The sequence below is a fragment of the Eulemur rufifrons genome, chromosome 16 (genome assembly GCF_041146395.1).
Source record: "Eulemur rufifrons isolate Redbay chromosome 16, OSU_ERuf_1, whole genome shotgun sequence".
Taxonomy (NCBI): Eukaryota; Metazoa; Chordata; class Mammalia; order Primates; family Lemuridae; genus Eulemur; species Eulemur rufifrons.
The window spans coordinates 24,833,237-24,860,968 of record NC_090998.1 but is presented as its reverse complement, the minus strand read 5'-3'; the positions used below and the strand labels follow the sequence as shown (position 1 = coordinate 24,860,968).

General features: G+C 35.2%; 1 protein-coding gene across 1 annotated transcript in view; it reads right to left on the bottom strand.

The window, feature by feature from the left end:
* Window positions 1–890: 890 nt before the first annotated feature.
* Window positions 891–27,732, bottom strand: part of STK38L (serine/threonine kinase 38 like) — a 76,496-nt gene continuing 49,654 nt past the window's right edge. Inside the window, exons 4-15 of the mRNA XM_069489581.1 lie at window positions 24,375–24,426; window positions 18,205–18,327; window positions 17,878–17,961; window positions 11,882–12,005; window positions 9,786–9,940; window positions 9,320–9,422; window positions 9,070–9,131; window positions 7,140–7,257; window positions 6,583–6,706; window positions 5,348–5,443; window positions 3,217–3,308; window positions 891–3,079 (exon numbers count right to left, since the gene is read on the bottom strand). Coding sequence (XP_069345682.1) covers window positions 2,952–3,079; window positions 3,217–3,308; window positions 5,348–5,443; window positions 6,583–6,706; window positions 7,140–7,257; window positions 9,070–9,131; window positions 9,320–9,422; window positions 9,786–9,940; window positions 11,882–12,005; window positions 17,878–17,961; window positions 18,205–18,327; window positions 24,375–24,426 — 1,261 coding nt within the window. The 3' untranslated portion in view covers window positions 891–2,951. The remainder of the gene's footprint in view (window positions 3,080–3,216; window positions 3,309–5,347; window positions 5,444–6,582; window positions 6,707–7,139; window positions 7,258–9,069; window positions 9,132–9,319; window positions 9,423–9,785; window positions 9,941–11,881; window positions 12,006–17,877; window positions 17,962–18,204; window positions 18,328–24,374; window positions 24,427–27,732) is intronic.

The window sequence follows — 27,732 nt, the reverse complement described above, 5'->3', positions numbered from 1 at the left end:
TACAAGCTTTCTATATACTTAGAAAAACCAAAAACACACAGTTTATAATAAAACTCTTTTAATTCAAAATAGAGTCTAATTTAAAGAAAATGTCATTATGCCCAGTTGATTAGATAGGGTTTTGTCATTTAAATTAAAGATTCACCTGAAATATGGGACGTGTATAATAGAGAAAATTCAATCTCAAGGGTGCTTGCAAATTATCTAGTTAATTTGCATCATGAATCAAATTCTTAGCTTCCAAAGGGCAAACACAGTCTTTAATTGCTTTTAGATAGGCACTTAAGAAATACTTTTGATGAGGAGAAAACCCCAAAGATTGTGAATCACTCTATTAACTCCAGGGAAGAATGAGACTCCAAACAAAGTAAGCTTTCCAGAACTGCCCTTCCATTGCCAAGAAATTATAACTATTTTCCAAGTTCTTTCTGATAATAAGAATGAGGGAAATCAAAACTAAAATGCTCTAGCCGTATGTAATTAAAAAGTAAACTTAGATAATTCAGTTCCTTAATATTAATCTCAATCTCTCCCTCTGTCATCTTTTTTTTTTTTTTTTTTTTTGAGACAGAGTCTCACTTTGTTGCCCGGGCTAGAGTGAGTGCCGTGGCGTCAGCCTAGCTCACAGCAACCTCAAACTCCTGGGCTCAAGCGATCCTCCTGCCTCAGCCTCCCGAGTAGCTGGGACTACAGGCATGCGCCACTATGCCCGGCTAATTTTTCTATATATATATTTTTAGTTGTCCATATAATTTCTTTCTATTTTTAGTAGAGACGGGGTCTCGCTCTTGCTCAGGCTGGTCTCGAACTCCTGACCTTGAGCGATCCGCCCGCCTCGGCCTCCCAGAGTGCTAGGATTACAGGCGTGAGCCACCGCGCCCGGCCTCCCTCTGTCATCTTGAATTAATATTTTTCTGCACTAGAACAGTTGCCACACTAGAACTACAGAATGTTGTAATTTCCTCATAGCTTACCTATCCATTATCACACTAGCAAAACAATCTTTTTTTCAAAAAAGGGGGTGATGTGGGGTGAAAAATCTCATAAACTCCAGCAGAAGTTAAAGATTTTTTTAAAAAAATTAAAGGCAGTTATAATTAGAAAAATTAGAGTTAGTAAAATTGAGATAACCCCAGAGTTTTAATAGCTCTCTCTCCCAAATACTCAAGTCACATGATCCACTCTGGAAAAATGGAGATGAACACATCATAAGTACTCAATAAATACCTAAAAAGAAATAAACCAAAATAAAGCATATGGGGGGGGAGGTGGGGAGGTGGGAGGGACAGGATCGCCTTATTAAAACATTGTGGAGCTACCTAGCAGCAACATTTATAAAAGCTTTTTGTAGATTTGCATAACGATCCTATGCAATTCTTCCCCATTAGGAAGACATTCCTACAAATAAATCATCACTTTAGATTTTGATCACAGATCATTTGTAATGGTTACAATTATTGTATCTTTAAAAAATTCTATCAACTAACAGTTAAGACAAACATTAGGCCATTCTTTGCTAAAGTATTATTCCTCAACTAGTACTTAAGAAACCAAAACCTCAGAGAGTCGTTTAAATTAGAATTAAAATGTTGAGCTAGAAAAAGATTATTTAATTCTTAGGGAAATACCCAAAGAATTTGATGCTGACATTATCTCCCATATCCTCTCATCACAACCCCCCTGGCCTGCATTTACTTCCTTCATTCCATCTAGATTAACCACAGTGATGTAGCTAAACATGAACAATATTGCCCTTGAATAAGCCAACTTCGATCAAAGATCTATCACGTCTGAATACAGCATTCCCACGGGAAAGTAAAATTCTACTCAGTTGTGAACATCCACTCTGTTCAGGATCTTTGGTACATTTAGAGCATAAGAAAATAATGGCATGATAATACAAGTACTATTAAAGGAAAAATTTTCATCAAAAGAAATAAAAGTCAACCAGCCATGATATGTAACAACTTTCTAGAAAACCAAAGTAAATAGCATTTTGTTCTCTACAAGTCCATTTACATGATCAGAAGTTTGACATTTAAAAAAATACTTTAATAAAAATACACTAGTTCTACAAGCAGCCTTCATGGTCATTTCTTAAATTCAACTCATCATAATCAAATTAAAATAATGCCATGTCCTCTTGTTAAAAAAGAATTCCTCTTGTCACAAGAAAAGCAACTTTACATTTTATATAATACAGTACATCTCCCTATGCGTATACAGACTACGTATATAAAGGTCGTCAGTGTTTCTGAATGCAAAGTAAATATATTAGTGGAGTGCTTGAGTGAAGGTGTTCAACTTTCTCTTCCTTATAACCTTGTCACTCCCTACTGTGGAGTTTGTGAAATAACTTGATGATAAATTCTATTTTTAAAGAACCAGTGTATTTCTTTTTAAATTTCTTAAAATCATTACAGAAATTGTCATCATATATATTCTACAGATGTTCAACCAATAGGGCAAATGTTCTAACACCAACTATGGAAGATGGCTTTTACTGATTATGTAGACCCATAAGATTTGCAGTAAAACAGCAATACTGCAGTGTTACCTACAGGTTAGCCTATGTTGCTTTATATGATATGTGTTTCTCCTGAATTGATTAGAGGTGTTACAGTTCAAAGCCATGGCACACACAGGCAGAATGGACCTTAATACGCATGTAGGCAGTGCAGTTAGAAAGGGATGTACGTTCCTTTTATTCCAGTACCTTCGTATAATAAAGTTAACAAAAATAATAAAATATTAAAAAAAAAAAAAGCCAGCTGGCACTGCCAACCAATTCCTGTAGTAGTCTTAGAAATCCTAATCCTGTAGAATTTCCTCTTGTAGTCGATAAGCACCACCGTCTTCAGGAGTATTTCAGTGTATTGTTATCTACGCCAAGCAAGCCTGGTGATGCAGCTACCTGAGTTCTCTTGGTTGTGGGCGAATGTGATCTTCATTCATAATTTCCCAGCTTTCATGTAGGTGGGGATAGAGCCACGTTGAGTCAACCCTTCAAATCTTTTATAGGTATAATTGAGAAAAACCCAGTCTTTGGATTTATAGTCCGGTTCTGTGGTATTTGGCACTAGAAAGATAGAAAAATTAACCAAGAGCAAAGGAATTTCATTTGTGATAACATTAGTGAATGTGATAACATTAGTGAAATGTTATCATCTTCACATTCTTTTTTAATAGTGTAATTTATATTATACATTGTCTTACCTGGCTGTAAAATATCAGATTCAGGGAAGTCATCAAAATTTGAAGTATCATCAATGCTTTTGATTTCTATAGGGATTGCTGCTGGCCTTTCCCTATAAAAAGGTATTGAACAGCCATGGTGACATTTCTTGAACTCTTAATTTTTCCAACAAATATTTCTATTTGCAAATCCTGCATGCTATTCTATAAACATTAGAAAGGCCAAGGAAATTTACTATGGATTTGAGAATAGTTAAGTAGATCTCAAAATAGCTTAGTACAATTTTTTATTAAAATTATTTTCATTTACTTATAATTTTTATATCTTTGTACCAAGACTTTCTCATGCTACTTTTTAAGTGGAAAAACAATTGCTTATGAAAGGAAAAGTAAAACAGAAGAGATTTTATTTAAAATATTTTATAATTATATAAAATATGTGAGATATTGTGAGGACTGGGTCTTTCATAATTGATTTTGGAATAGAATTCTGCTGGGAGAGGGTTCATAAATGAAAAGACATTTGGGAAAATAAGGGGCATGAAGGGTGAAGGGATTACATATTTGTTTTGAAATCTGAATGCAAAAACTTCTCAGACATACACATTTTAAGAGAATCAGAGGTATTCAGTTAAAAAGAAACCAGTCATGAAAATGCCTTTTTATCATGCTAAAAATGTTTTACCTATAGAAATAGTTAAAAGAAGCTGTCAGTTTTTATTTCTTCTATTTTTTTCAACAAATATTTATTGGGTCTAGTAGGTTCTAAGTTTACCAAATTATGTAAAAGCATGTATATATTTTTACCAGAATTATTCCAATTTATTTATACTTAATATACTAACTTAATACACCTAGTTTAGTGGAAAGAACCATAGACCCTGGAGCCCTGAGATCTAACCTTTCTTGTCATTAACTATTAATAGCAGTATGACCTTAGGCAGGTAAGCCCCTGCTCTATGACTGTTTCCTCATTATAAAACATTGGAATGGTAGTTTCTAAGCATCCTTCGACAACTGTAAAAAGGGGGGTGTCATAGCTCTATTCAATGAGATGATGTATGTACAGTATATATAATACAGTGTAGCAGCTAAGAGTTAGGTCTCCAGATTCAAACTGTCTGGGTCTAATTCTAGCTCTTTCAATTACTAACTATAGCATTTGTAGGCAAATTACTTCTCTATGCCTTCATTTCCTCATCTGTAAAATAGGGATAATAATAATTACTATTTTATAGGGTTTATTATGAGTCTAAGATGAGAAATAGAATAGTGCTGGACATACAATAAATGATAAAAAAAAAATACTAGCTATTATTATAATAGGTACAGTGCCTAGCACACAGCTGGATTTCCAGTGAAGAGCTGTCTTGGAAGATGCAAAGGGGCTGGCTAGGCAGGGTAGGGTAGAGGCAAGAACGAGGGCAGGGAGGAGAGGAGCGTTTCAGTTGGAATGAACAGCAAATGACAGCACTCTGAGGTTGGAAGGAGTAGGAAAGGCCATCCAAGATGCAACTTGTGCAGATGAGGCAAGTGCCCTGTCCTGCAGATCTAAAAAAGCAGTTAAGGGTTCTTAATTCTAAGTGCAAGGGGAAGGAGGAAAGTGGCATGATCAGATTTATATTTCTAAATTGTTGTGTGGAGAACAGACCAGAACTATTGAAGGTAGTTTGGCCATAAACTGAAAAAAGGCAAATGCTCACAATTAACAACTATAAGCAGATTCTTTAAAGTTACTTGCATTGTTTAACTTCCCCCCAATGTTTAAAGAAGGGACTTGTACCTTATTATAAGTTAATTAAGGACACACAGTATGATATATTAGAGAGAGGGCAAAAATGAGGGATCACAGAGTGAATGGTAACTACATCTTTCATGTGTTAACAGCCTTCACTGTGTAAGTATGAATGTAAGAATCTAAACAGGTACACAATATGTGTTTTTTCCCCTTAAAGTAGACATTAGCCCAAAACGTGTCATTTAGCTGTAGCCACTATAGTCCCACTCACTTACATTATACAGAAAACACTTAACAACATTTTAACAGTGTCATTTTTTGTATCTAATCTAGTAGAATCAGCGGTAAATTAATCTCTAAATTTAGAAATTCGTTTTGACTCAGACCTCTCCCATTCAGAGGGTAGGGACATACCTTATGTGCCCCCAGTCTACACCTTCAAAAAAGGGATGACCTTTTATTTCTTCTACTCCACTATTTCCAATTCTATTTTCAGAATCAATACAAAATCTAGAACATGGAAACAGAGAATTATCATACACAAGTTATATCTAATGTACTCTAGTTGCATTATTTCAAATATTTTCCTTTTTAAAAAGGCATTACAATGTTTTTCTTTTTACTAAAGTTAACTATGTTTAATTGTGAGAAATGTGGACGAAAATAAAAATCATCTGCCCCAATATGCAGATAAGACAGGTAAAAGAAAAAAAATCATCTGTAATTGCACGATTTAGAGACATTAATAACTACTATAAATATTTTGAAGTCATTTCTTTCTAATCTTTTATAATAATATTAAAAATATTGTGTTGATACAAAGTTACTATGTTAAGACTACTTTTTTTCCACTTAATATAATGGGAAAATTTCCCAAAGTCATTAAATATTTTTCTATGAATATGTATTCTAAAATTTATATATGGAGATAATTATAATTTATTTAGCCAGTCCCCTATTATTGAACATTTAAATGGTTTCTAATTTTTCACTATTAAATAATACCATGATAAACATACTGTATCTAAATCTTTACATACATCTGACTATTTGCAGAAGCAAAATTCCTAGAAATAGAATTGCTGGGTCAAGGGTCATATACAGTTTAAGAATTTTTTATTAGTAAGCTGCCAACTGGTTGTTCTCACAGGTTGTCCTAATTTATATCCCCTCCAGTCATTTACAACAGTGTCAAAACACTTCATCTTAGTTGAGGAACAGAAAGGAACCTTTTGCTTATAAGATTTCATATATAGACTGTCATGATAGGAATTTCTGCTACTAACAATTTATTTTCCCTTTTCTTTTTAATGAGATTAGATCACTGCATTCTAACAGGAGTGACCTTTTACTCTTATATATATCTATATATCTATATCTATATATCTATATATCTATATCTATATATCTATATCTATATCTATATATATATCAGTAACTGAAACAACCTCTTCCCTCTTTTTAACTCCTACTTTTTTTCTGCATACTTCCTTTTAAGAGTTTATGTTTTTTAAAATGCCTTTTCTTTATTGACCTCTTTGACTGTATAGGTCAGTGGTATTCTTTCTCCCCTGACAAAAGTGAAATGGGTCTTTTAGGTCCTTACGAAATTCTAAGACACCATGAACTGCTCTAATTTAACCACGAACCTGAGAATTAAGTCCTTGGCTTTCTCAGATATAGGTACCTCTGGAGGAAACACCAGAGTTTCTTTCCAATTCATCACTTTTCTGTATGTTTCTTGAGGTGTTTCAGAGCAGAAAGGTGGATATCCTATGTATCAAACCGAAAAAGTTTAATCAGCTTTTGTGATCAATTAATTTATACCTACTAAATATGTGCCACAAGAAACAAAACAACCCTGAGTGCTCTATTTAATAGTATAAAATGCCATCATTCATCAAATTATAATAAACTTGCTAACAAAGTCAATAAAGTCAAGGATTTAAAGTACTGCCTCCCCCTTTTACCTGAAAAGCCATGCAGATATAATTTTGATTTGTGGAGTTTGGGTTAAATACCTCCCTTCCTGAAACAGGATCCCTGGAGAGCTCACTGGTAGTTATCAGTATGTATGTAACTTTGGGAGATGTCAGAAATAGGTTTAAAAGAGTTCAGCTATTTTAGCCCATGGTGTCTGCAATATGTCCAAACAATGGCACTCAAGGAAAAGTATATATTATGTACATAATTGAATAAAACATACCTATTAGCATTTCATACATAATCACTCCCAAAGACCACCAGTCACACAATTTGTTGTAACCAGTCTGCATGAATACTTCAGGAGCAATGTAATCTGGCGTCCCAACTGTGGAATATGCCTACAAAGGAGCAGTTTGTCAAACCAGTATTCTTAACATTAAAAAAAACACATATCTGAGCATGGCTTACTACTGGAAAAAGCATAATATGTTACAGAATAGATGATTCCTGCCCCCCAAGAAGCTCAATTTAGTTATTTATATTAAATATATATAGCCCCAAGTTCATTTTAAAAAGAATGAAAAGTTAGTTAAACCCAGTAGGCCTGGCTTTCCACTCACCACTAATGGGTTCTTGGGCAAGTTATTGAGCCTCAGCTTCTGCTTACATAAAATTGGAGTGATAATACCTGCCCTAACAGAGTTGATATGAAGACGAGACAATAAAAAGGAATGTGCTTTGTAAACTACAAACTAACTAAATATGCATCAGGTATTTCCATTATAAACTTAATTCCAAGACACTGCTTATTCATCGGGAAGCTATGCAGTTTTTCTTTCTTAAGTCATATAAAATCTTACAAAAACTATTTCTTTAAGGCAATAGTTCTCAACCAGGGGTAATACCTAGGGGCCATTTGAAAATGTGTGACAGCAGAGTTTGTCATCTCAGTGGCCTGGGGGAGGACATGATTGGCATTTAGAGAGCAGGGGATCCAGGTGCTAAAGAAATTTCCTGCCCCAAATACCAGCAGAGTCCCCTCCACTTCCCCCTTGGAAAACACTGACATAAGCCATGGTGACTCTTGGACATGAGAACAGCAAAACACACACATGAGTAATCACCTATAAATATTCTGTAAATGGGGGCACAGAATTCTCCCACCATATTTTTAAGCAATATTCATTTTTCCCCCTTTAAAAATGTGGAATATTGCAATTATTTTCTCAACTGTAAAATCTGATCTAAAAGTGACGCATTTAAAAGTAGAATGAAGTTTTTCTCCTTAATACATACATAGTTCAATACATTATAACAACACTGAAATGTTTTACAAGCATAGAAAGTTTGAAATTACTTGGGTTTTAATGAGAGAATAAGCTCAATAATGCAAAGGTCATTTTATTTGGTTTTAGAGGGTATCAGATACTACTTTTCGGTCTGTTTACTTTTCTGAGGGAATGATGAATTAGTTTCCCTTTCATGACTTGGTGGAATTGAACAATATATGTACCAGGCATTGTATAAGAAATTAAGAAAACAAAGTCAAAAGGCACATTCCTAACCTTAAGAATGTTCATGGACTTTGTTAACAGGATAAAGGGAAAGAGGAAAATGGGGAAATAATTCTTATGTTTGCTCAGTAATTGGGGGGAAATAGTATAGGGTGAAAAATAGACAGTATAATTCTACATTAAAGGAGTAATTAAATTTATCTGTGGTAAAGTCTGCTTTCAAATTTTATCTATTTTATTATAACATTGTTTACATCCCAAACTTCCTATTTACTTTGTCTATAAAGAAGTTCTTAGAGACTCACAACCACCTTGTTTGCTAATTGGTATCTCTTATATCAGGATTTATACCACAGGTATGGAAAATGGAAAAATAGAAATCACAAGACATGCATTATAATCACACTCAGTGAGTTTTATTTAAAAAGTGCTAATTACTAGTAAACAGATTACTTACTCATAGGCATGCTCAATAAAGTTTTCTAAAGTTAAATCATAAAGCAAAAATCAATAGTTTACTTCACAGGCAAGGAAACTTTATAGAAAAACTACAAAAACTGTGTGATCCCAGAACAAGCACTACCATTGTCATGAAGTAAGTACTAACTCACTGTGAAGACACAAAATAATCGAGTAAAAACCAGATGAAACTTTTAGGACCAGGATACAAAATTCTTAAAGATGTGGCTGACTCACCAGTTGTCTCCTGTTCTTCTTCCAAGTTTCTGCTTTCCTCTTTGAGTTCATGTTCTGAAATGCTAATTTCAACAATATGGAATTGTAACCATGAGGGAAAAACTCTCACCAAGAAACAAAAACACATACACATCTAAATCACATTGGTTTAAGGAGTGGGGAGAGAGGAAGGGAGAGAACCTTCAGTTCTCGACAGTACTAGATTAAACCAGCTATAATATTTTAACTAGAACAAAAAAACCAAACTTACAGAAGTCACTTGGTGGGTTGTGCGTGAGATTTCTGTAGAATTCAGTCCTATGAGCTTTCTTTAATCCCGTGCATAAACCAAAATCAGATAATTTTACATGACCCTAAGGAAAAAAATCCAGTAAAATCAGGAGATTATATTAATTTTGAAAACAAAAGGCCTTATTATAAACTCCTTTTTAAAATGCAATTATTGTAAAAAATTATTAGCTTGGAATTCACACAAGTGAAAATGTAACATTATAAATATTCGAAGATGATTTTTAAAAGTGGAAAATGGAAGAAACAAAAGACAGCCGTATTTCCTGATGTTATTTCATTTCAGTCTTCTCTTAGTGCATCATTTTATGAAAGCATGTAATTTAACAATAATCCCAATTGCAGTTACCCATTTCCAATCACAAAATCAGCTCTATTACGCTATAAAATAATCAGCAAGCTAATAATCCACCAGTTTATTCACATGCCTTGGCATCCAATAAAAGGTTGTCTGGCTTAATATCCCGATGGATGAAACCCAACTGGTGGATTGCATCTATTGCCAGAACAGTCTCTGAAATGTAGAACTGTGTTTCCTCTTCTGTCAAGGTGTCTTTCTTCATTAGCAATGTCATCATGTCACCTAAATAAAGGAAAGTACGTATCATGTTATTGAAAATGCCTTAAAAGGGGACTAGCTTCTAAGAGTTTTCTATCTATGCGATGCATGCCTGATTTTGCATCACCCAATACACTATAACTAACCATCTCTGGGGCCAAATAAAAGTGTCACTGCATAAGCAAACAGTCCATGACATTTAATGGTTTTAAGGTAGAGAGTATGTGAAGTCAAATAAGGACAAAGCTGATAATGAAGTAATATCCACCACTCAACATCCAGAATAAGTCGTTGGGGAAAATATGTCAAACAAGAATAGTGCACCTGGAAACCAGATATATTCTTTTAAATTAAAGTTTCAAAAACATCCCGAGCTCTTTAGTCCAACAAAAACAGGACATCATTCCATTAAAAGGGATATCTCCAGACATTCTTTTATTTTCAAAGAATTTTTTCTTTAAAAGGGGGCAAATAAGTAGTTTTAACTACTGCAAACACTGGTGCATTCACAAAACAGAACTGAGAACTGATAACATTTTTTCACATATGCTTCAAGTCTTTAAAAAAAAATAACATATAGAAATATTCTTTTTCCTCCATTCCTGTTCTCTGTTCCCTCTTTGCAGAGCAAAGATTATCATGGATTTAGTTTGGTGGATATCCTTCACCTTATTTTTTAAATGTTTTATATTTTAAATATGTTTTCATATACACATATATTTATCTATGAATTTATACTCTTTTGCATTTTTGACAAATTGTGGGTATAATTCCACAGCTTGCTTTATTCACTCTACTCTGTTTCTGAAATCTTAACTGTTGTGACTACTGTAAAATATTTTATCATATAATCATGCCAGATTTTATTTATCCATTCCTCCATTGATGGGCATTTATCTTGCATCCAATTTTATTGTGACAATGCTACAAGGAACATCTTGCATACAATTTTTCACTATTGTGACAATGCTGCAATGAACATCCTTTTATAGGTCTCCTTTATATATGTGGGGGAGAATCTCTAGGGAATAAAGCTGGGTGTGGAAGTGCTAGATCACAGGACACATGCATTTTCAGCTTCACTGGATATCTCTAAATTGATCTCCATAAAAGTCAGAGATCAGTTTACAAGAGGCCAGTTTTCCCCACAACTTCACCAATACTCAGCATCATTAAATTTTTAATGATTTTGCTAATCTGACAGTGTGAAATGGTATCTCACTCTTGTTTTTTTTTTTTTTTTTTGAGACAGAGTCTCTCTCACTCTGTTGCCCTGGCTAGAGTGAGTGCCGTGGCGTCAGCCTAGCTCACAGCAACCTCAAACTCCTGGGCTTAAGCAATCCTCCTGCCTCAGCCTCCCGAGTAGCTGGGACTACAGGCATGTGCCACCATGCCTGGCTAATTTTTTCTATATATTTTAGCTGTCCATATAATTTCTTTCTATTTTTAGTAGAGATGGGGTCTCGCTCTTGCTCAGGCTGGTCTCGAACTCCTGAGCTCAAACGATCCGCCCACCTCGGCCTCCCAGAGTGCTAGGATTACAGGCGTGAGCCACCGCGCCCGGCCTCACTCTTGTTTTAATTTGCATTTCCCTAATATCAGTGAAGTTGAACATCTCCTTATATGTTTATAGACTAGCCAGTTTCTCTTCTCTACATTTCTATCATTTGCCCATTGGGTTGTCTTTTTCTTTATTGACTTATTTTCTTAATTCTAGACTTACAACAATCTAATTATACACAATGAACCGAGAATGGTAGCACTCAAAATGTGCCAACTTTATCATTCCTTCAAAATAATCTGATTTACGGTCAAAATTAGCATTATTATGAAAGTAAATATTGAAAAGCTGTGACTGTGTAAAGCCTCAGAGCTAGGAATACAAAAGTAAACCTACTCAATAAAAGTACTATTACATATGAAGATGTGCTGGTGTCAGTCTGTCATTGCTATGTTTGCTTTTACCTCCAGGGAGAAATTCCATGATTAGATAAAGGTTCCTCTTATCTTGAAAACTGTAAAACATCTTCACTACCCAGGCACCATCTGCTTCTACCAAAATATCTCTTTCTGCTCGGATGTGGGCCACCTAGATGAATATATTTTGAAAATATAATTGTAACACATTACTCATTTTTCAGGCTTATCTCTTATATTTATCCAACCATAACAGTAATGAAGGAAAGCTGGAGTTTTAGAAAAAATTTGAAACACATACATGTTCATATTCTCATTAAATGTGGAGAACCTCAGGAAATAGTTTATTGTAGTTTATATCTTTAGGCCTGAAAAGGTGAGATCAACAAGTATGTTATGGGAAGCGGAGGCCTTTGAGGTAAAGCGATGATTAGTCTAAAAACTAACCAGAATCTTTACACAGCCAAACATCCTGGCTTTATCATGTAAATTTAGGGCCCTACTCTGACTTTTACAGTTAAGAGCAGTAAACAATGCCCTGTAGATTGGTATGGCAAAGCCGTATTCTAAAAAGAGCAAACTATTTTTAACTGTTAAACAATGGGCCCGGCTCGATCTTTATTTGTTTGTGTTTTTTTAAGAAGTAGGAATAATTATAATAACTTTACATTTATATTAAGTTATTGTTATAATATAAAATCTCTATAATATCTATAAACATTAGCTACAGCAAATTCGTGTAACTTTTTGGGACTTTGCTACTGATATGTCAGATACATAATTACTAGGGATGCTGTATTACGTGAAAATTTTACAGACTGAAAAATTCATGGGGTTGGCAAAACTGGTCAGTTTTCAGATGTTTTTGCAATAATATATTTATATATTCTTTCTTCAAAGATTAACAGTAAGACTTGATTTTTATGTTTTTGCTATTTTCAATGTACATCTTTATGAACTCTGGCCCAAAGCACATAAGAACACATATTTGTAAACCTTTTCATAATAAAATATGATCTGCTTAAAATATATTTAGAATTATAATACTATATTATTGCCTGGTACAGTAAATACTCTGAGATCAAAGCACAAGAGTTGGTAAGAATTTGTTTTCTGGCATCAAAATACTTTATAATATCTCTGGATCTGTTTCATTAAGTGAAAAATGTAGCAAAAGTTCTTACCTATTACCTTTTAGGAAGTGATTTCAGGTCATAAAGGAAAAGGCTTAAACTTTTGGTGCTGCGTCTAGTGTTGTCAGAAAAAAATAACTGCAACATACTTGGCTTTAAATATTTTAAATCTAGATTATAGGATATGTTTCCAAAATGGGATCCAAAGGTTAGAAAGTATGACATATGGTAATCTGGTCCCACAATAGTAGGAGGAAAAGCTGCTACATAATTTTGTGCAGTGGTTAGTATTAAAGTAAATGTGATACAACTTAAAATATTGATGTATTAGAATTGAGTAGGAAAAGGTTTTCCAAAATGAAATTCAGTGGTAACAAATACAGATTAACTTATGTAAGGGGAAAACAACCCCAAAATGCAAAATCGACGGGATGTTGGATTCCAATGACATTGCCCCCCCATATAGGAAAGAACAGTGGTCCAGAGGCTCCTTGACTTTGACAAAATACTCTAGACCAGGCTCTCCAATACAAATACAATGCAAGCCACATATGTATTAACAATTTTAAATTTTCTAGTAGCCGTGTAAAAAGTAAAACAGGTAAAATTAATTTTAATAATATAGTTTATGTAACCCAATATACCCAAATATTATTTCAGTATATAATCAATATAAAAGTTATTGAAATATTTTATACTTTTGGGGGGTACCAAGTCTTCACATGGTGGGTATTTGACATTTATAGCATACCTCAATTCAGACTAGCTACAGTTCAAGTGCCCAACAGACAGCCCTAGGTGGCTAGTGGCTAGAGTAGCTTAAACTAACTGCTCCCTTTTCCCTTCCTCTAAAACCCTATCTAGGACTAATCCCATTATGGCTAAGTTAGAGTCCTATTTTCCTCCTTGTCTCTGAGGCTATACCTCTTTACCTTTATTTATTTATTTATTTATTTTTAAATTTATTTACCCTTATTCTCATCATTATCTACAATTATCGAATCCAACTCAGTATCTCAACAACCTTCCTTGTCTTCCAGCCCTTTTCCCTCTGGAGAATCACAGCCTGTCATCAACAAAGTCCCCTATACCTCATCTATAACCTCATCTCTAGCTGAAAAGCACCGAACTATACTAACTGGTTTCTCTTCATGATTGCAAATCTCAGTGAGCATTCAACTGCATTTCCCTAGGTCTGCTTTCCCACACTTTAGGATGACTCTTTCCCAGCTTCTCTCTCCTTAAAGGAGCTATCCCTCCTTATATGCCTTTACTGAGGGTTCTGTCTTCCTGCAGCCTTCTCAAGAAAGGCCTGCTTTTCTCTCATGTGTTGCCTGGTGAGGGGGTAGGTTTCCTCCTCACTGTCATGGCTGCTTCTGAACCATTTTGATGCCTTCCTTCTCTCTAGCTCCTTTGAAGCATATGCTCTGAGACCACATCATCCTTATAGCTCATTGACAGAACTCCTGATCAATCCCCCTCACTCATTCGTGACTTCAACTCATGGCTCAACATCTTCCTCTCCACCAATGGATGGATTTCAACAGCCACAGGATGAACCATCAAGTACCCTATCCACACAGTTCCTTGACTTCTTCCTCCCCTTCAGTGATCTTTCCTCCACTACCCCTCAGCCACCCATGGTAAGATTCTTGTCCTCCTCATCACCAGTAATTGTACTCTCTTCTAAAATCTCAACTTTGAGGAACTCTCTTTCTGATCTCCACCTCTCTACTCTTCCAGGTCTCTTATTCTGGTACTTCAATCTCTATGCCATGGGCCCTATCACTTTTTCTCTATTACCCTCCTCATAACCTCACTTATTTTTCTGCCCATCATAGATTTCATTATTCATAGATCACTCTTTTGCAAATGACGTGAACTCCTTCATCCTTCTCTCCCTCCATTGTATTTGCCTAGGAAAACACCAACCAAGGCTAAACCCAAATTTCTGTCTATTCTGCACCTGACCCTGAGCAACTAAGTGTTACTGGAGAAAAATCACCCAACTATACCAATTGGTTTCACTTTAAATTCCTGACTGCAAATCTCAACAGGCATTTGACTGTATTTCCCTACCAAGTCTGCTTTGCCACACTTCAGGATTTCACAACTTCTCTTTCCTTAAGCCTCCTTTCAAGCCACTCCTCCTTTACTCCATTTGCACTCAGGGAGGAAGTTAAAACTTTCCAATGCCAGATCAACCATCCTATTTGTTCCCATTTTCTCTGCTTTTCCTTCCTGTTTTAATAAATGAGTCCCTGCTCCTTTATCTTCCAGCATAGTCCTGTAAGTATCTCCCCTGTCCCCTGCATCTTCAATTTTTCTATTTCTAATGGATTCTTATCAGTACTGAAACTTTTCCTGTCTTAAAAAAAAAAAAAAAAAAAACACCTCCTTTTGACTCTAACTCTTACTTTACCAATCTATTCTCTGTTCTGCTTCATGGGAAAGATCAACCTGTACTCTTTACACTTCTTGCTCCTCATTCTCCTTTCCACCATTTCAGTTAGACCTCTACCTTCCAATCCACTGTAACTTGTCCTTGCCAAGTTACTCAAAATCTCCATGCTGTGGCCTGTCCCCTTTTCTCTCTCTTAGCAGCATTCAACATAGGTAACTACTCACCGCCTCTGAACACTTTCTTCTCTTGGCTTCCAGGATGCCATGTTCTTCTAGTTTTCCCCTATCTGATACAATGTTCTTTCTTGGTCACCATTGCTGGTCCCCCCCCTGCCTGATGTTCCCCAGGGCTTCCATCTAGGCCCTCTTCTCTATACTTGATTCCCACGCAATTTTATCATGTCCCATTACTTTAACCTGGTTTCTTCCCTTTCCCTCACTACTCCATCCTCTCACCCCACAACAGTCCATCAGAGCAAATCCTGCTAGCTCTTCCTTCAAAACATATAATCTATTAAACTTTTCTTCCAACTGCACTGTCACAACCAAAGTATAAGCCATATAAAACATCAATCAGACATGCCACTCCCCTGTTTAAACAAAATAAAACCCCTCCAATGTCTTCCCACTGCACTTAGTATAAAATCCAAACTCTAGATCACAGCCTTCAAACCCTGCTTATCTCTCACTTCATCTCTAGTCACTCTTCGCTTCTGTCTAGCCATAATGGCTTCTTTCTCTTCTTTGAGCAGACCAAGGTTATTCTGGCCTCAGCCCTCTGCATTTGCCACACAGACCACTGTTCTACCAGACGTGTTTTTTTCTTTTAGAGAGGGGGTATCACTCTGGCACCCGGGCTGGAGTTCAGTGGCACAATCAGAGCTCACTGTAGCCTCTAACTCTTGTCCTCAGCCTCCCACCTAGCTAGGACTACAGGTGTGTGCCACCATGCCTGGCTAATTTAAAAATTTTTTTTATAGAGACGGCATCTTGATAGTTGCCCAGGCTGGTCTCTAACTCCTTGCCTCAATCGATCCTCCCATCTTGGCCTCCCAAAGTGCCAGGATTACAAGCGTGAGCCACCGTGCCTGGCCTGTTCTACTAGATCTTTATATGTCATTCTTTCCCATCATTCAGTCTCTCATCAAATATTCCCTCCTCAGAGAGACTTTCCCTGATCTAATTCTTCCTCCTAAACTCAGATCATATGTATGACCTTATCGTTTAAAAAAATTTTCTTCATAGTACTTATCATGACAATGTGAAATAGCTGTCTTGTCTCCACTACTAAAAAAGAACAAGGATCAGATTTGCCTTGTTAATCACTGTATTCCCAGAACATACAATACAAGTAGGCACCCAATAAATACGTGCTGAATGAATGAAATAGCAAAATGAAAGAATGCAGTGAAAATCCGAGTGGGTCATAGTTAAATAAAAATCAACTTATTAATGGTTATTAATGTGTTATACACATTATCATGATTATTAACATAATGTATTATATTGTTGCAATAATAATAAGTAAGCTTCATAGGGACTAAAAGGCAAGTAAAGCACAACAAACAGAGAAATGCCATCTCCTATATAGTTTCATTGTTGAGTCTTTCACTAGAATAGGTATTCAATTTAGGGTTCTAGAGCGTCCACCCATACTGGAAACACAAGTGAACACATAAAATAATACTATCAATGTTTTCAGACATTATGGCCACCCCACGGAACTGTAGTAAGTTACAGGAAACATGAAGAGAGCCCAGGAGTATAAAAAAAGTAGTTATAGATTTTGGATACATGAAAATCAGCAAACTGTCAGGAGACTAGTTTCAATTATTTCATATATGATAGGGATAGAGGGTGCTGAGGACTATTCTTTGTTTTCACTGAAGTCAGAAAAGGAAGTATTTCAGAAGGTATTTTGTTACAGACTCAATGTTTGTGTCTCTCCAAAATACATATGGTGAAGTCCTAATACCCAATGTGACTGTATTTGCAGATGGGGCCTCAAAGGAAGTAGTTAAGGTTAAATGAAGTCATAACGGTAGAATTAGTGTCCTTACAAGAAGAGACACCAGGGACTTCTCACGAGAGCATGCATGTTCTCCTTCACTCCTCCCCACATGCACCAAGCAAAGGCTGCAGAGGACTTGGTGAGAAGGCGGCTGTCCGCAAGCCAGGAAGAGAGGCCTCACCAGAAACCAAAACCTGCCAGAACCTTCATCTTTGACTTCCAGCCTCCAGAACTGTGAGAAAGTACATTTCTGTTGTTTAAGCTACCTAGCCTATGGTATTGTGTTTTGGCAGTCTGAGCAGACTAATACACAGATTATGAATTTGGAAGAAATTTTAAATATAAGAATTGAGAAATACTAAAACAGACTATTAGAAAATTAACAGATTATATAGTAAGGTGTATAAATGTCTTTTTTAAAATTCCAGTATAAACGCTTACTCTAACACCTAGTCAGTGGATGTTCCTTCATGTTATATGTGTTAAAGAACCCGTACCTGCTCTTTTTCAAGCATATCAGCCTTTCTCAGTATCTTCATTGCATAGATATGGCCTGTATCTTTCTTCTGGACCAGCCGCACCTAGAATATAAAAATAAATATTATGCTACACCTCATCTTAGCCAAAAGGCTGAGAAGTTAAAAAAAATAAATATTGTAAGTGTTAAACAATCACTGCTATTTATTCATGAGTGCAAAGCATGTTCCCTTACTGAAAGCAGGAATTTGTTATTGTTGTTATTTCAGGAATTGTATTTTAATACAATTTTAAACTATCTTAAGATATACATTTTCAGCAGTAGTGACTTTAAAAAAGCAGCACACCTCTCCAAAAGCTCCTCTTCCGATAACTTTCAGAGACTCAAAGTCATCCAAGCCAAGTCTGGTCCTCTTGAGCCGTAAGAACTCTGTTTCTTTGCGAGCATGTTGTGATCGGCGTAACTTTTTCTATTTAAGAAAAGACAATTTAAAAGCATGATTTTATAATCAGATTGTTTCAAAGGAACTTACAGTATTAAAAGATGATCCACATAAAAAGAGAGGTAAGGTATCTTAAACAGTATACACCAGTGCTATAATTTATTTACCAAAGCCAAATATTTATTAAACATGGAAAGAGTAAAGCAATTTAAAGGAAATTTTTTATTTTTACCAAGTGATAAATCTTTACTCTTGAGGTGGACTCCATTAAATATTTCATCTTAACTAGTCTATCATATTTATATATACAAAATTTATTCTTTCATATCTATGCTAACTTAATTCCATAAATAAAAATTAAACTTTAGGAAATACTAATAGTATTCCGATACTGATTTTTATTGTCAGAAAATCTACTTTGTTTCAATTCTCTAACTTACAAGGTTGCTCTATCACAACTACTAAGACTTGTGACAACAAAATAACGATGTGTTTCCATAGAGATTTACTTATGGTAAAATTTATTCTTGGACAAATTTTGATAAACTGCTTGAGACTTGGCACACAACTTCCTGAAAATATGAAATTGCAAAAAAAAAAAAAAAATTACAAGAAGTCATTAAGATATCCAAGTCAGTAATTTCATAATCCATTCTACAAAGGTCACAAAAAGTAACTACCATTAATAAGCAACATTATGAAACACCTGAAGGTTACATTTGGAACAGGCATTTATTTCATTGTTCTAAATCTCATTTTTTCCCCTCACCAGACAAAAGTCTGTTTTTTGACACAGTTAGCTCCTAGTAGAGGTAAAACAGAGTGGGAAATAAATAAAATCAGTGAAAAAATTACCTGTTCATCTTCAACTAAATCCTATCAAACTTTCAGTTGTTCAGTTTTGAGGAAGAGATAAGTCAAAATGACCGTAACAGCTCAGAAACATTGCTTCTAAATGCAGCTCAAGGGACAACCATTGAATAGTCCCTCCCTGCTGCTGTGTATATCTGTTTTAAAAAGGGTTAGATGAACTATTAATAATATAATAATGTAATTATGTAAATATGTATAATCAATGCAATGGAATTCTGATACTTCTAAACAAAATTAATCCAAAAGGATGAAATCAAGAAATTATATCTTTAATTCAAATAGCTAAACATACTCAGGTATATCAATGGTGGAAATTAGGGCAGTATGAAGATAAAGTCAAGCATAGAAGTTTAAATGCTTTGCCTATTGTCTTTTTCACATTTGATATTGATCATAAAATATAATGGTACTATGGAAAAATTAAGTAGGCAACCACGAATTTTTTTTCTTGGTAAGAGGTGAGGCAATAAAAGAAATTAAGTAACTATGATGAAGATGTAACAATCATTATTCTATTTACCTAAAACTATCCAGATCTAGTGGCTATGTAATAATTTAAAAAATAGACTTCCCTTCCAGCTATATTAATATTTTAAATAGTAATACATTTCCATCTTGAATATGCCTTGCTTTTCATCAAACATTTTTATTTCTGGGCTTATGTATTGATATGGTTTGTCCTCACCAAAACTCATGTTCAAATTCGATCACCCTGCTGCAGTTTTGGGAGGTGGGGCATAGTGGCAGGTGTTTGGGTCATGGGGGTGGATCCTCATGAATGGCTTGGTGCCACTCTCGTGGTAGTGAGTGAGTTCTTGCTCCTATGAGACTGGATTAGTTCTTGTGGGAATGATTACTTCTCATGAGAGTGGGCTGTTATAAAGCAGCTTTTGCCCCGCTGTACAGGTCCCCTTCCTCTTTGACCTTCCATCATGTTATGACGCAGCACAAAAGCCCTCACCAGAAGCCAAGCAGATGCTGGCACCATGCTTCTTGTACTTCCCAGCCTGAAGAACCATGAGTCAAATAAACTTCTTTTCTTTATAAAAAAAATAAAATAAAATAAAAAATAGACTTCCCTAATCATGGGATTTCCATGGCTGATTTTCATCTTTTAAACATCAGTTTAAAGAAGCTAAAATTATACTTAGATAATTACAAAAACAAAGATGGATCCTAAAGCAATACTGAAGACTATTTTTTCCTTCTTTCTACATAAATACAATGACAAATTCCCTTTTTTGCATGTAATAGATGTTCAAAAATACCTTCTGAATAATTAAAGGGTACAAATAAAAAAACTGAATTACAAGTAAAGGAAAAGACAGCCCCCCAAAGTAGCTTATTTCACATTTTAAGACTGTAATTTTTAAAAGGCCACTTGGTGGCACTATAGTATCATGTCCTTCAAAGCAGTGATGAGGTTTTTTAAATTTTTTTTATTATAAAAATAAATATAAGAATTTAAAATTAAATCTCTCCCTTTTGGCTTATAAAACAGAGCACAGTTGGGTATAGTTGCAGAAACCTGTCTAATCTGAATGGAAAAGATGACCTCATTACAGTTTCTTTACTTGTCCAATGGGTCGTGTAATGCAGAAAGTAAACAATGTTTATGTAGTTTGGGGCATTGCCATTTCATGGCAGACAGGGAGAAGTACAAGCATATGGAACACATAATTCTACAAAAATGAGAAATCACCTATAACAGCTACATTACTTTTAAAAAAATCTATTCCATGATTGTAGTCATCAGTGTTGTGGTGCCAGAGGTAAGCTGAAGCAAGTTCACATTTTTTTAAAAAAATTCATGAAAAAGCATGTTGATATATCTGCTCACAACTTGTATAGATTAAGTAGCATTGAAAGGCAAACAACATCTTTGTGGTAATCACATTCTTTCCTTCTCCAAAGAAGACAACAGAAATCTGTGGACGGGCTTCACATTTCATGGCTCTCTTTTGTAGTTTGAACTTGCCTATTTTGGTTTTCCTTTAGAACAAATAATATTCCATGCTTGATAGGATTTTCTTAAGTGAGATGAAACTAGAAATTGTTTTCTTCCTTTTTCCATTCCTTTTTATATGGGTGTTCTTCAAACTCTCAATCTGTAGGGTGCCCAGTTTTTATAAAGACAGAGTAGACAAAGTTTTGAGATATGGAAGGGCTCAGCTACCAACTTCATCTATTTTGTTTGTATGAACAATTTTAGTTAAAAAACCCCGTCCCACATAAAGATAGTTCCAACATGTTTTATATTAAGGTTGAGAGAATTTGTTTACGTTATAGAATTTGACATAATCCAGACGTAGTGTGGGGCCTAATAATAAGCATTTGTGGGATTAAAAATATCTTTACAGAAAAAATTTAGAAGTTTTATAAATAGATGTTATGGGCCACTGACTATTTTTATGGGCAAAATCATCTCACATTTTCTACAAGCTATTCAGAAAAGTTAAAGAAAATAGCCATAAATGTAGTTAGTATTTGCTGATGCAGACCAGAGATTGTAAACGAGAAGCTAAAAACTGTATTCAACCTACAGACATATTTGATTTGGACTGCAAGTTGTTTTTAAAACATTTTAATTACTTGCTGATATTTTAAAAAGCAGGTGACTCTGAATAAAAGTCCAGATTTCCACCTTCTCTTGAAAAACAGGAACTTGGCCACATTAGGCCAACAGTGGCAATCGCCTTTAGGTGGGCCACTGTTTCCTAATTTGTCAGACTCCAGCATTGGTGCCAGTCACCAGGAAACATGTCAAAGTGGGCTGAGGCTCTTGTTTTCTTACAGTAATATGCAAAACCATATGTCCTTATCAACAGATAAGCCGCGAGGATCAAATATTTTAGAAACAGGAAAAATAAGAATCTGTATCTTTGTGGAAGTAAAAAAAATATTCTTATAGGTTACATATGTAAACAGAGTGCATCTGGATCAAAAGAATATAACCTAAGATGCCATCATGAAACCAACCTGGCCAGCTTCTCTCACTTATGTTACCTACTTGGACCTGGGGCATCCCCTACACTTCAAATTAAGATCTTATGTTTAAGATTTATCAATATAATGATGTATAATATATATTAATGATTATAATTACATGGTTATTAATAAGAAAGTTTATGCTAATAAAAAAATAAGGAAAGATGTACTCAGTCTTATTTTTTTCTCTGGAGATCAGAATACAGATTTAAATCATTACCTTTCTCACTAAAATTTAACGAATGTAAATGAAATGAACTTTTAAAAAATTTATTATGGTAATTTCATACACATTATAATAAATAATTTTAGCTGTAAGAATACTTTAGTTTTCTGGATTGAGTCAAGTGATTAACAAAGTAACCAACTTTAGTATAAATCATAAAATATTTTATTTGATTTAAACATTGCAACTCAGGATACAGGGACAGTCCTAGGAAAGGTGCAGGGAAGGTTAGATAAGGGTTTGATTGCAAGTCATCATTTGACAGTCTACTTTTTAAATGTAGAAACTCTTTTCTGATCATTGAAACTGTTAAACTAATTAATCTAGGTTATGGCTCCTTATTGCCTAGAAAATAAAGTATACCTTTCTTAGTAAACTATTGTAAGCCAAGTTTTCCACTGTGTGCTGTCAACTTACCTTGCTCCCTTTATAGCTCAAATGTAATTACCCATTATTCTGTATATACATTCATTATTTTGTATATACCTCTTATCTCTACTGTAAATTCTAACAGTTCTTTATAATTCAAATCAATTGTTTCCTCTTCCATAAAACCTTTTCTGATTCCCTGAATTAGGGGGGAAAAAAATCTTGTCTATATTTTCAAAGTTTGCCACATTCTATCATGTATATATATTTTTACATACATACACACATGCACACACAGATACAATCTCTCCTTCTAATTTGTAAACTACTTGAAGGCAAAATCCATTGTTCATTTATTTACCAAGTATTTATTCTAGCTCTCTGCCAGTTCTGGAGATGTAATGTTGAATAAGACATCGTGGAAGGCCGGGCACGGTGGCTCACGCCTGTAATCCTAGCACTCTGGGAGGCCGAGGCGGGTGGATCACTCAAGGTCAGGAGTTCAAGATCAGCCTGAGCAAGAGAGAGACCCCGACTCTACTAAAAATAGAAAGAAATTATCTGGCCAACTAAAAATATATAGAAAAAATTAGCTGGGCATGGTAGCGCATGCCTGTAGTCCCAGCTACTCGGGAGGCTGAGGCAGGAGGATCGCTTAAGCCCAGGAGTTTGAGGTTGCTGTGAGCTGGGCTGACGCCACAGCACTCTAGCCCAGGCAAGAGAGTGAGACTCTGTCTCAAAAAAAAAAGAAAAAAAAAGACATCATGGAGTTTCTAGTCTCTGGAAAGATGGTATTTTAAGGCTACCAAAGGGACGGGAACAGTGTTATGGGATAATAGAATGCAGGAGAAGTACCTTGAGAGATTAAGGAGGATTTCTCAGTGGAAGTGATACCTAAAGTGAGACCTAAAGCTTCTTGAAGAATAATGGGAATTGGGTAGGAGTAAGGAAGAGTTCCAAGCAGCAGAAACAGCATGTGAAAAGGTCACAGACAAGAGAGGGAGAAATTAAAGTAATTTACATAGGTCAGCATAGGCAGCAGGGTGGGTGACAAGAGATGAGGCTAGAGAAAGAGAAGCAGAGGCCAACTGGTGAAGGTTCTTGTGGACCAGTGTGAACAAGTCTGCCCTTGCCCAAGAGCACCTGGGAGCCAGTGAAGAGTTATTAAGCAAAAGAGTGATGTGATCAAACCTCTTTTTAGACAGATCACCCTGGTTGCAGTATGCAGAAAAACTGGGGGCAGGAAGTAGAGGCACCCGCTGGGGACAGTTATTCTTCAACTGAGATATAGAGTAGTTTAAACTCGGTAGTAGCACTGAACTAGAAAAGCAGATAGTTTTAAAAGAATATTTAGAAAAAAATTTGAAAAGAGTTAGTAACTGATTGATTACTCCTAGAGCCTGTCTTTCTTGTTCCACAAACCTAGAATACTGTAATTTTCACTAAATATATGTTCTTAGAATTAAAAAAAAGCTGCTTCCTTCTAAAGATATCCATGATAGCAATAAAGAAGTCCATATTCAAATGATAAAATCCATATTATCTAAGTTATAAAATCATCTGATATCAATAACTGAAAGAGTCACCACAGTACAGTAATTATAAGTAATCACGTTACCTCTTCGTCTGCTAATCCTTCTTCTTCCATGGCCACTTCTAATTTCTTTTGCCTTTTCAAAGGAAAAAATAATTTAAATTTTAAATACATTCCTAACTATTCCCATTTAAGAAATATACATTTATTTATTCAAGTTAACCACTTCAGTTTGGTATGCTAAAAAAATTCAAGTTGGATCAAAATAATCACTAAGAATAGTTTTCTTTCTTAAAAATATAAACCCAGATTTCACTTTCTCATATTGGCCAAATGAATAATTTACTTCTAAAGCTTACTTCACTCTCCTGCCTAAAGGGTCAATAGTAAAGATAACTAATGTTCTAATATGGAAAACTCTGTTATCTAATGTTCAATCCACCAATTGAGAAATAAATATTTCTCAATGTTTATACCAGAAGTATAAAAAGGTAACTATAGTGACTAAACGTATAAATTTTTAAGGTGGATATGCCTGTGTTTGAATCTCCTGGCTCTAACATTTATTGGCTAAATGAGCTTGTCTAAGTCCTTTACTTAAACTCTTAAGCTTGATTTTCTTGATTAATCAAGGAAAGATGTTTAATACAACTGGACATCTTTTATTTTATTCTATTAAAATTCTTTGAAAATTGGAAAGTCATATATGTATATTTTAAAACCCCCACCAACTACCAGAACATTTGTTTTTCTAGGTACAGTCAAGTTCAGTTACTCTTTTTTTTTTAAATGGCATCCTTAAAGTTACTTAAGCTAAGCATTTGGTGGGGTGGGGGTGGGCAAGGTGGCTGAAGTCACCAAAACTAGAGAGATGGTTGTGGAACACATTTTATAACTCCTTTCCAAGTGAATATTAGTATTTTATATCTATTGTATTGGTTTTTCCTAAATATAAAACCTGGGAGAATGCCTCCTAATTAGTTTTGGAGTGTGCCAGAATAACACTAATTTTTCAGCATTTAATCAAAAGGGTTGAGGTCAGTACTGAAACCATCATACACATTTTTCAGTATTTGTTATTCATGACAGTATGTCCAAAGGTAAGCTTTTTCCTAAACCATTAGTAAGATCACTTATTTTTCTTTCTTATGGAAAATTTCTAACAAAAACATCTAAAGCTTGTGCATAAATGAGCACCCCAATGGAGAGGATGAGACCTAATACCATACTGTCCACCCACACACTTCCTCAGCTCTTGTCATAGGCACCTGGGTGTTTATCACACTGATTTTCATCTTTTGTTTATACCTCCAACCCTTAGAATGGAATAAGCTCGTAACATCAATGTACCCTTACGCACTTCAAAGCTGCCTGTTGAATGACTTCCAGTTTTCTTCTCTGCAGAAGGCATCCAGAGAGTAAGAGACCATTATTCTAGGAGGAACTACCAATACACAAACAACTTTATTCTTCTCCCAAATCTCCACTGCCCCCTTCCCTCAATTCTTGCCAAGACTAACACTTCATGAAACCATCCCTCATTCTGGGAAGAGATACAGTAACATTCATCCATTTCTACCACATGGAAACAGGAAGATCCATGATTTCTCCTATACCTTTTTTAAAAATAGTTTTCCTCTTAAAATGCTCTTGCACTTTGCCTTGATTAATACTTTACTAGGCTTATGCATTTATCCAATTAGGTAAGCCTTAAAAATACATCAAACATGTATAAACTTTTAGAAAATAAGAGCTGTTTAATTTGACTTTCATGGCACCAAGCTGAGACTGCTTTTTTCTCCCCTTAATAACAGCAGGTAATTTTATTCTTACTTTCCTTTGTCTGGAAATAGAGGGCAAAACTGAATTATCTTAAGGTTTCAGCAAGAAAAGACTATGGACCTTCAAAATTCTGATGAATTTTTTAAGAGTCTGCTTTTTGAAGACAACATAGGTCTTTCCTTGGTTCTCTTCTACTTTATTCACCCTCTCATGATCTAATCACTTCTGGGGACTTAATTACATTTATAATTAATGTAGTTACTGATATATGTGGATTTATTTCTAACTTATTTTGTGCTTTCTATTTTTGCATTTCAATTTTTCAGTTTTTAGTATTTCAGCTTTTCTTTTTCCCTTGCCTTCTTTTGAACTGATTTTCTTCTCATTTTGTATTTTTCCTTCTACTAGTTTGGAAGTTACCAACTCTATGTTTATTCTTTTAGTGGTTACCCTAGAAATTACAACATATATACCTAATTTGTCAAAGTCTTAAGTTAATTGATCTTTACCCCTTGTCTACAAAGATCTTTAAGCACACTTTAATTCCAGTTACTTCTCTCCTGACTTATATTCTGCTGGAAAATATTTTAATTCTACTTTTAAAATTTCATAAGATATTGTTATTTTTGTTGTTTTACACAATTTTTGTTGAGACTTATCCACCTATTTACCATTTAGATCTGCTATTGGTGATCACTTTCCTTCTGCCTAAATTGAACTTTCGGAATTTCTACTGGCGGTGAACTATCAGTTTTTGCTTGCCTCTGGCTCCATTATCATCCTTCTCTTCCATTGGGAATTTTAATTAGAGATATGTCTGCTCTTTTCACCATTCTTCTCCATGTTTATTTGTTTGTTTGTTTTTTGAGACAGAGTCTCACTCTGCCACCCCAGCTAGAATGCAGTGGCATCATTATAGTTCACTGCAACTTCCACCTCCTGGGCTTAAGTGATCTTCCTGCCTCAGCCTCCCAAGTAGCTGGGACTACAGGCTCGCACCACCACGCCTGGCTAATTTTTCTATTTTTTGTAGAGGTGGGGTCTCGGTCTTGCTCAGGCTGGTCTCGAACTCTTGGCCTCAAGCAATCTGCCCCCTTGGCCTCCCAGAGTGCTAGGATTACAGCTGTGAGCCACCATATCCGGCCCTTCCTCCATGTTTCTTAACTCTCTTCCATATATTCCCACACTGTAAGTTGATTTCTGAATAATTACTTAAATTTTATTTTCTAGTTCAATAATTCTCTCCTCACCTGTGTCTAATCTGCAGTTAAACCTGTTCAAAATGAAGTTCGAAACCTGAGTCTTCTTCTCTAGCCCTATTTCACTAAATTGTACCACTCTCAGTTTGCCCAGGCATAAAATTTCAGGGCCAATTTTGACTTATTTGTCTCACATTTCGTAAGTGGCCAGTTGCCCTATTTTGTCAATCTTTCTCACTTCTCAGTTCTTCTCTATTGTTGTCAACACAATCCAAATTCAAGCTGCCTTTTCATTTGCCTGGACTACATAACTAGCCTTTTCTGTCTCTAATTTCCCATCCTGCCCCCAAACCATTCTACCCATCACAATGAAAGTTCTCTTCCACAGAAACACTTGTCATTTAACTCTTCTGCTCAAAAATATTCAAGGCTCTCCACTACCATGAAAATAGCTACATTAA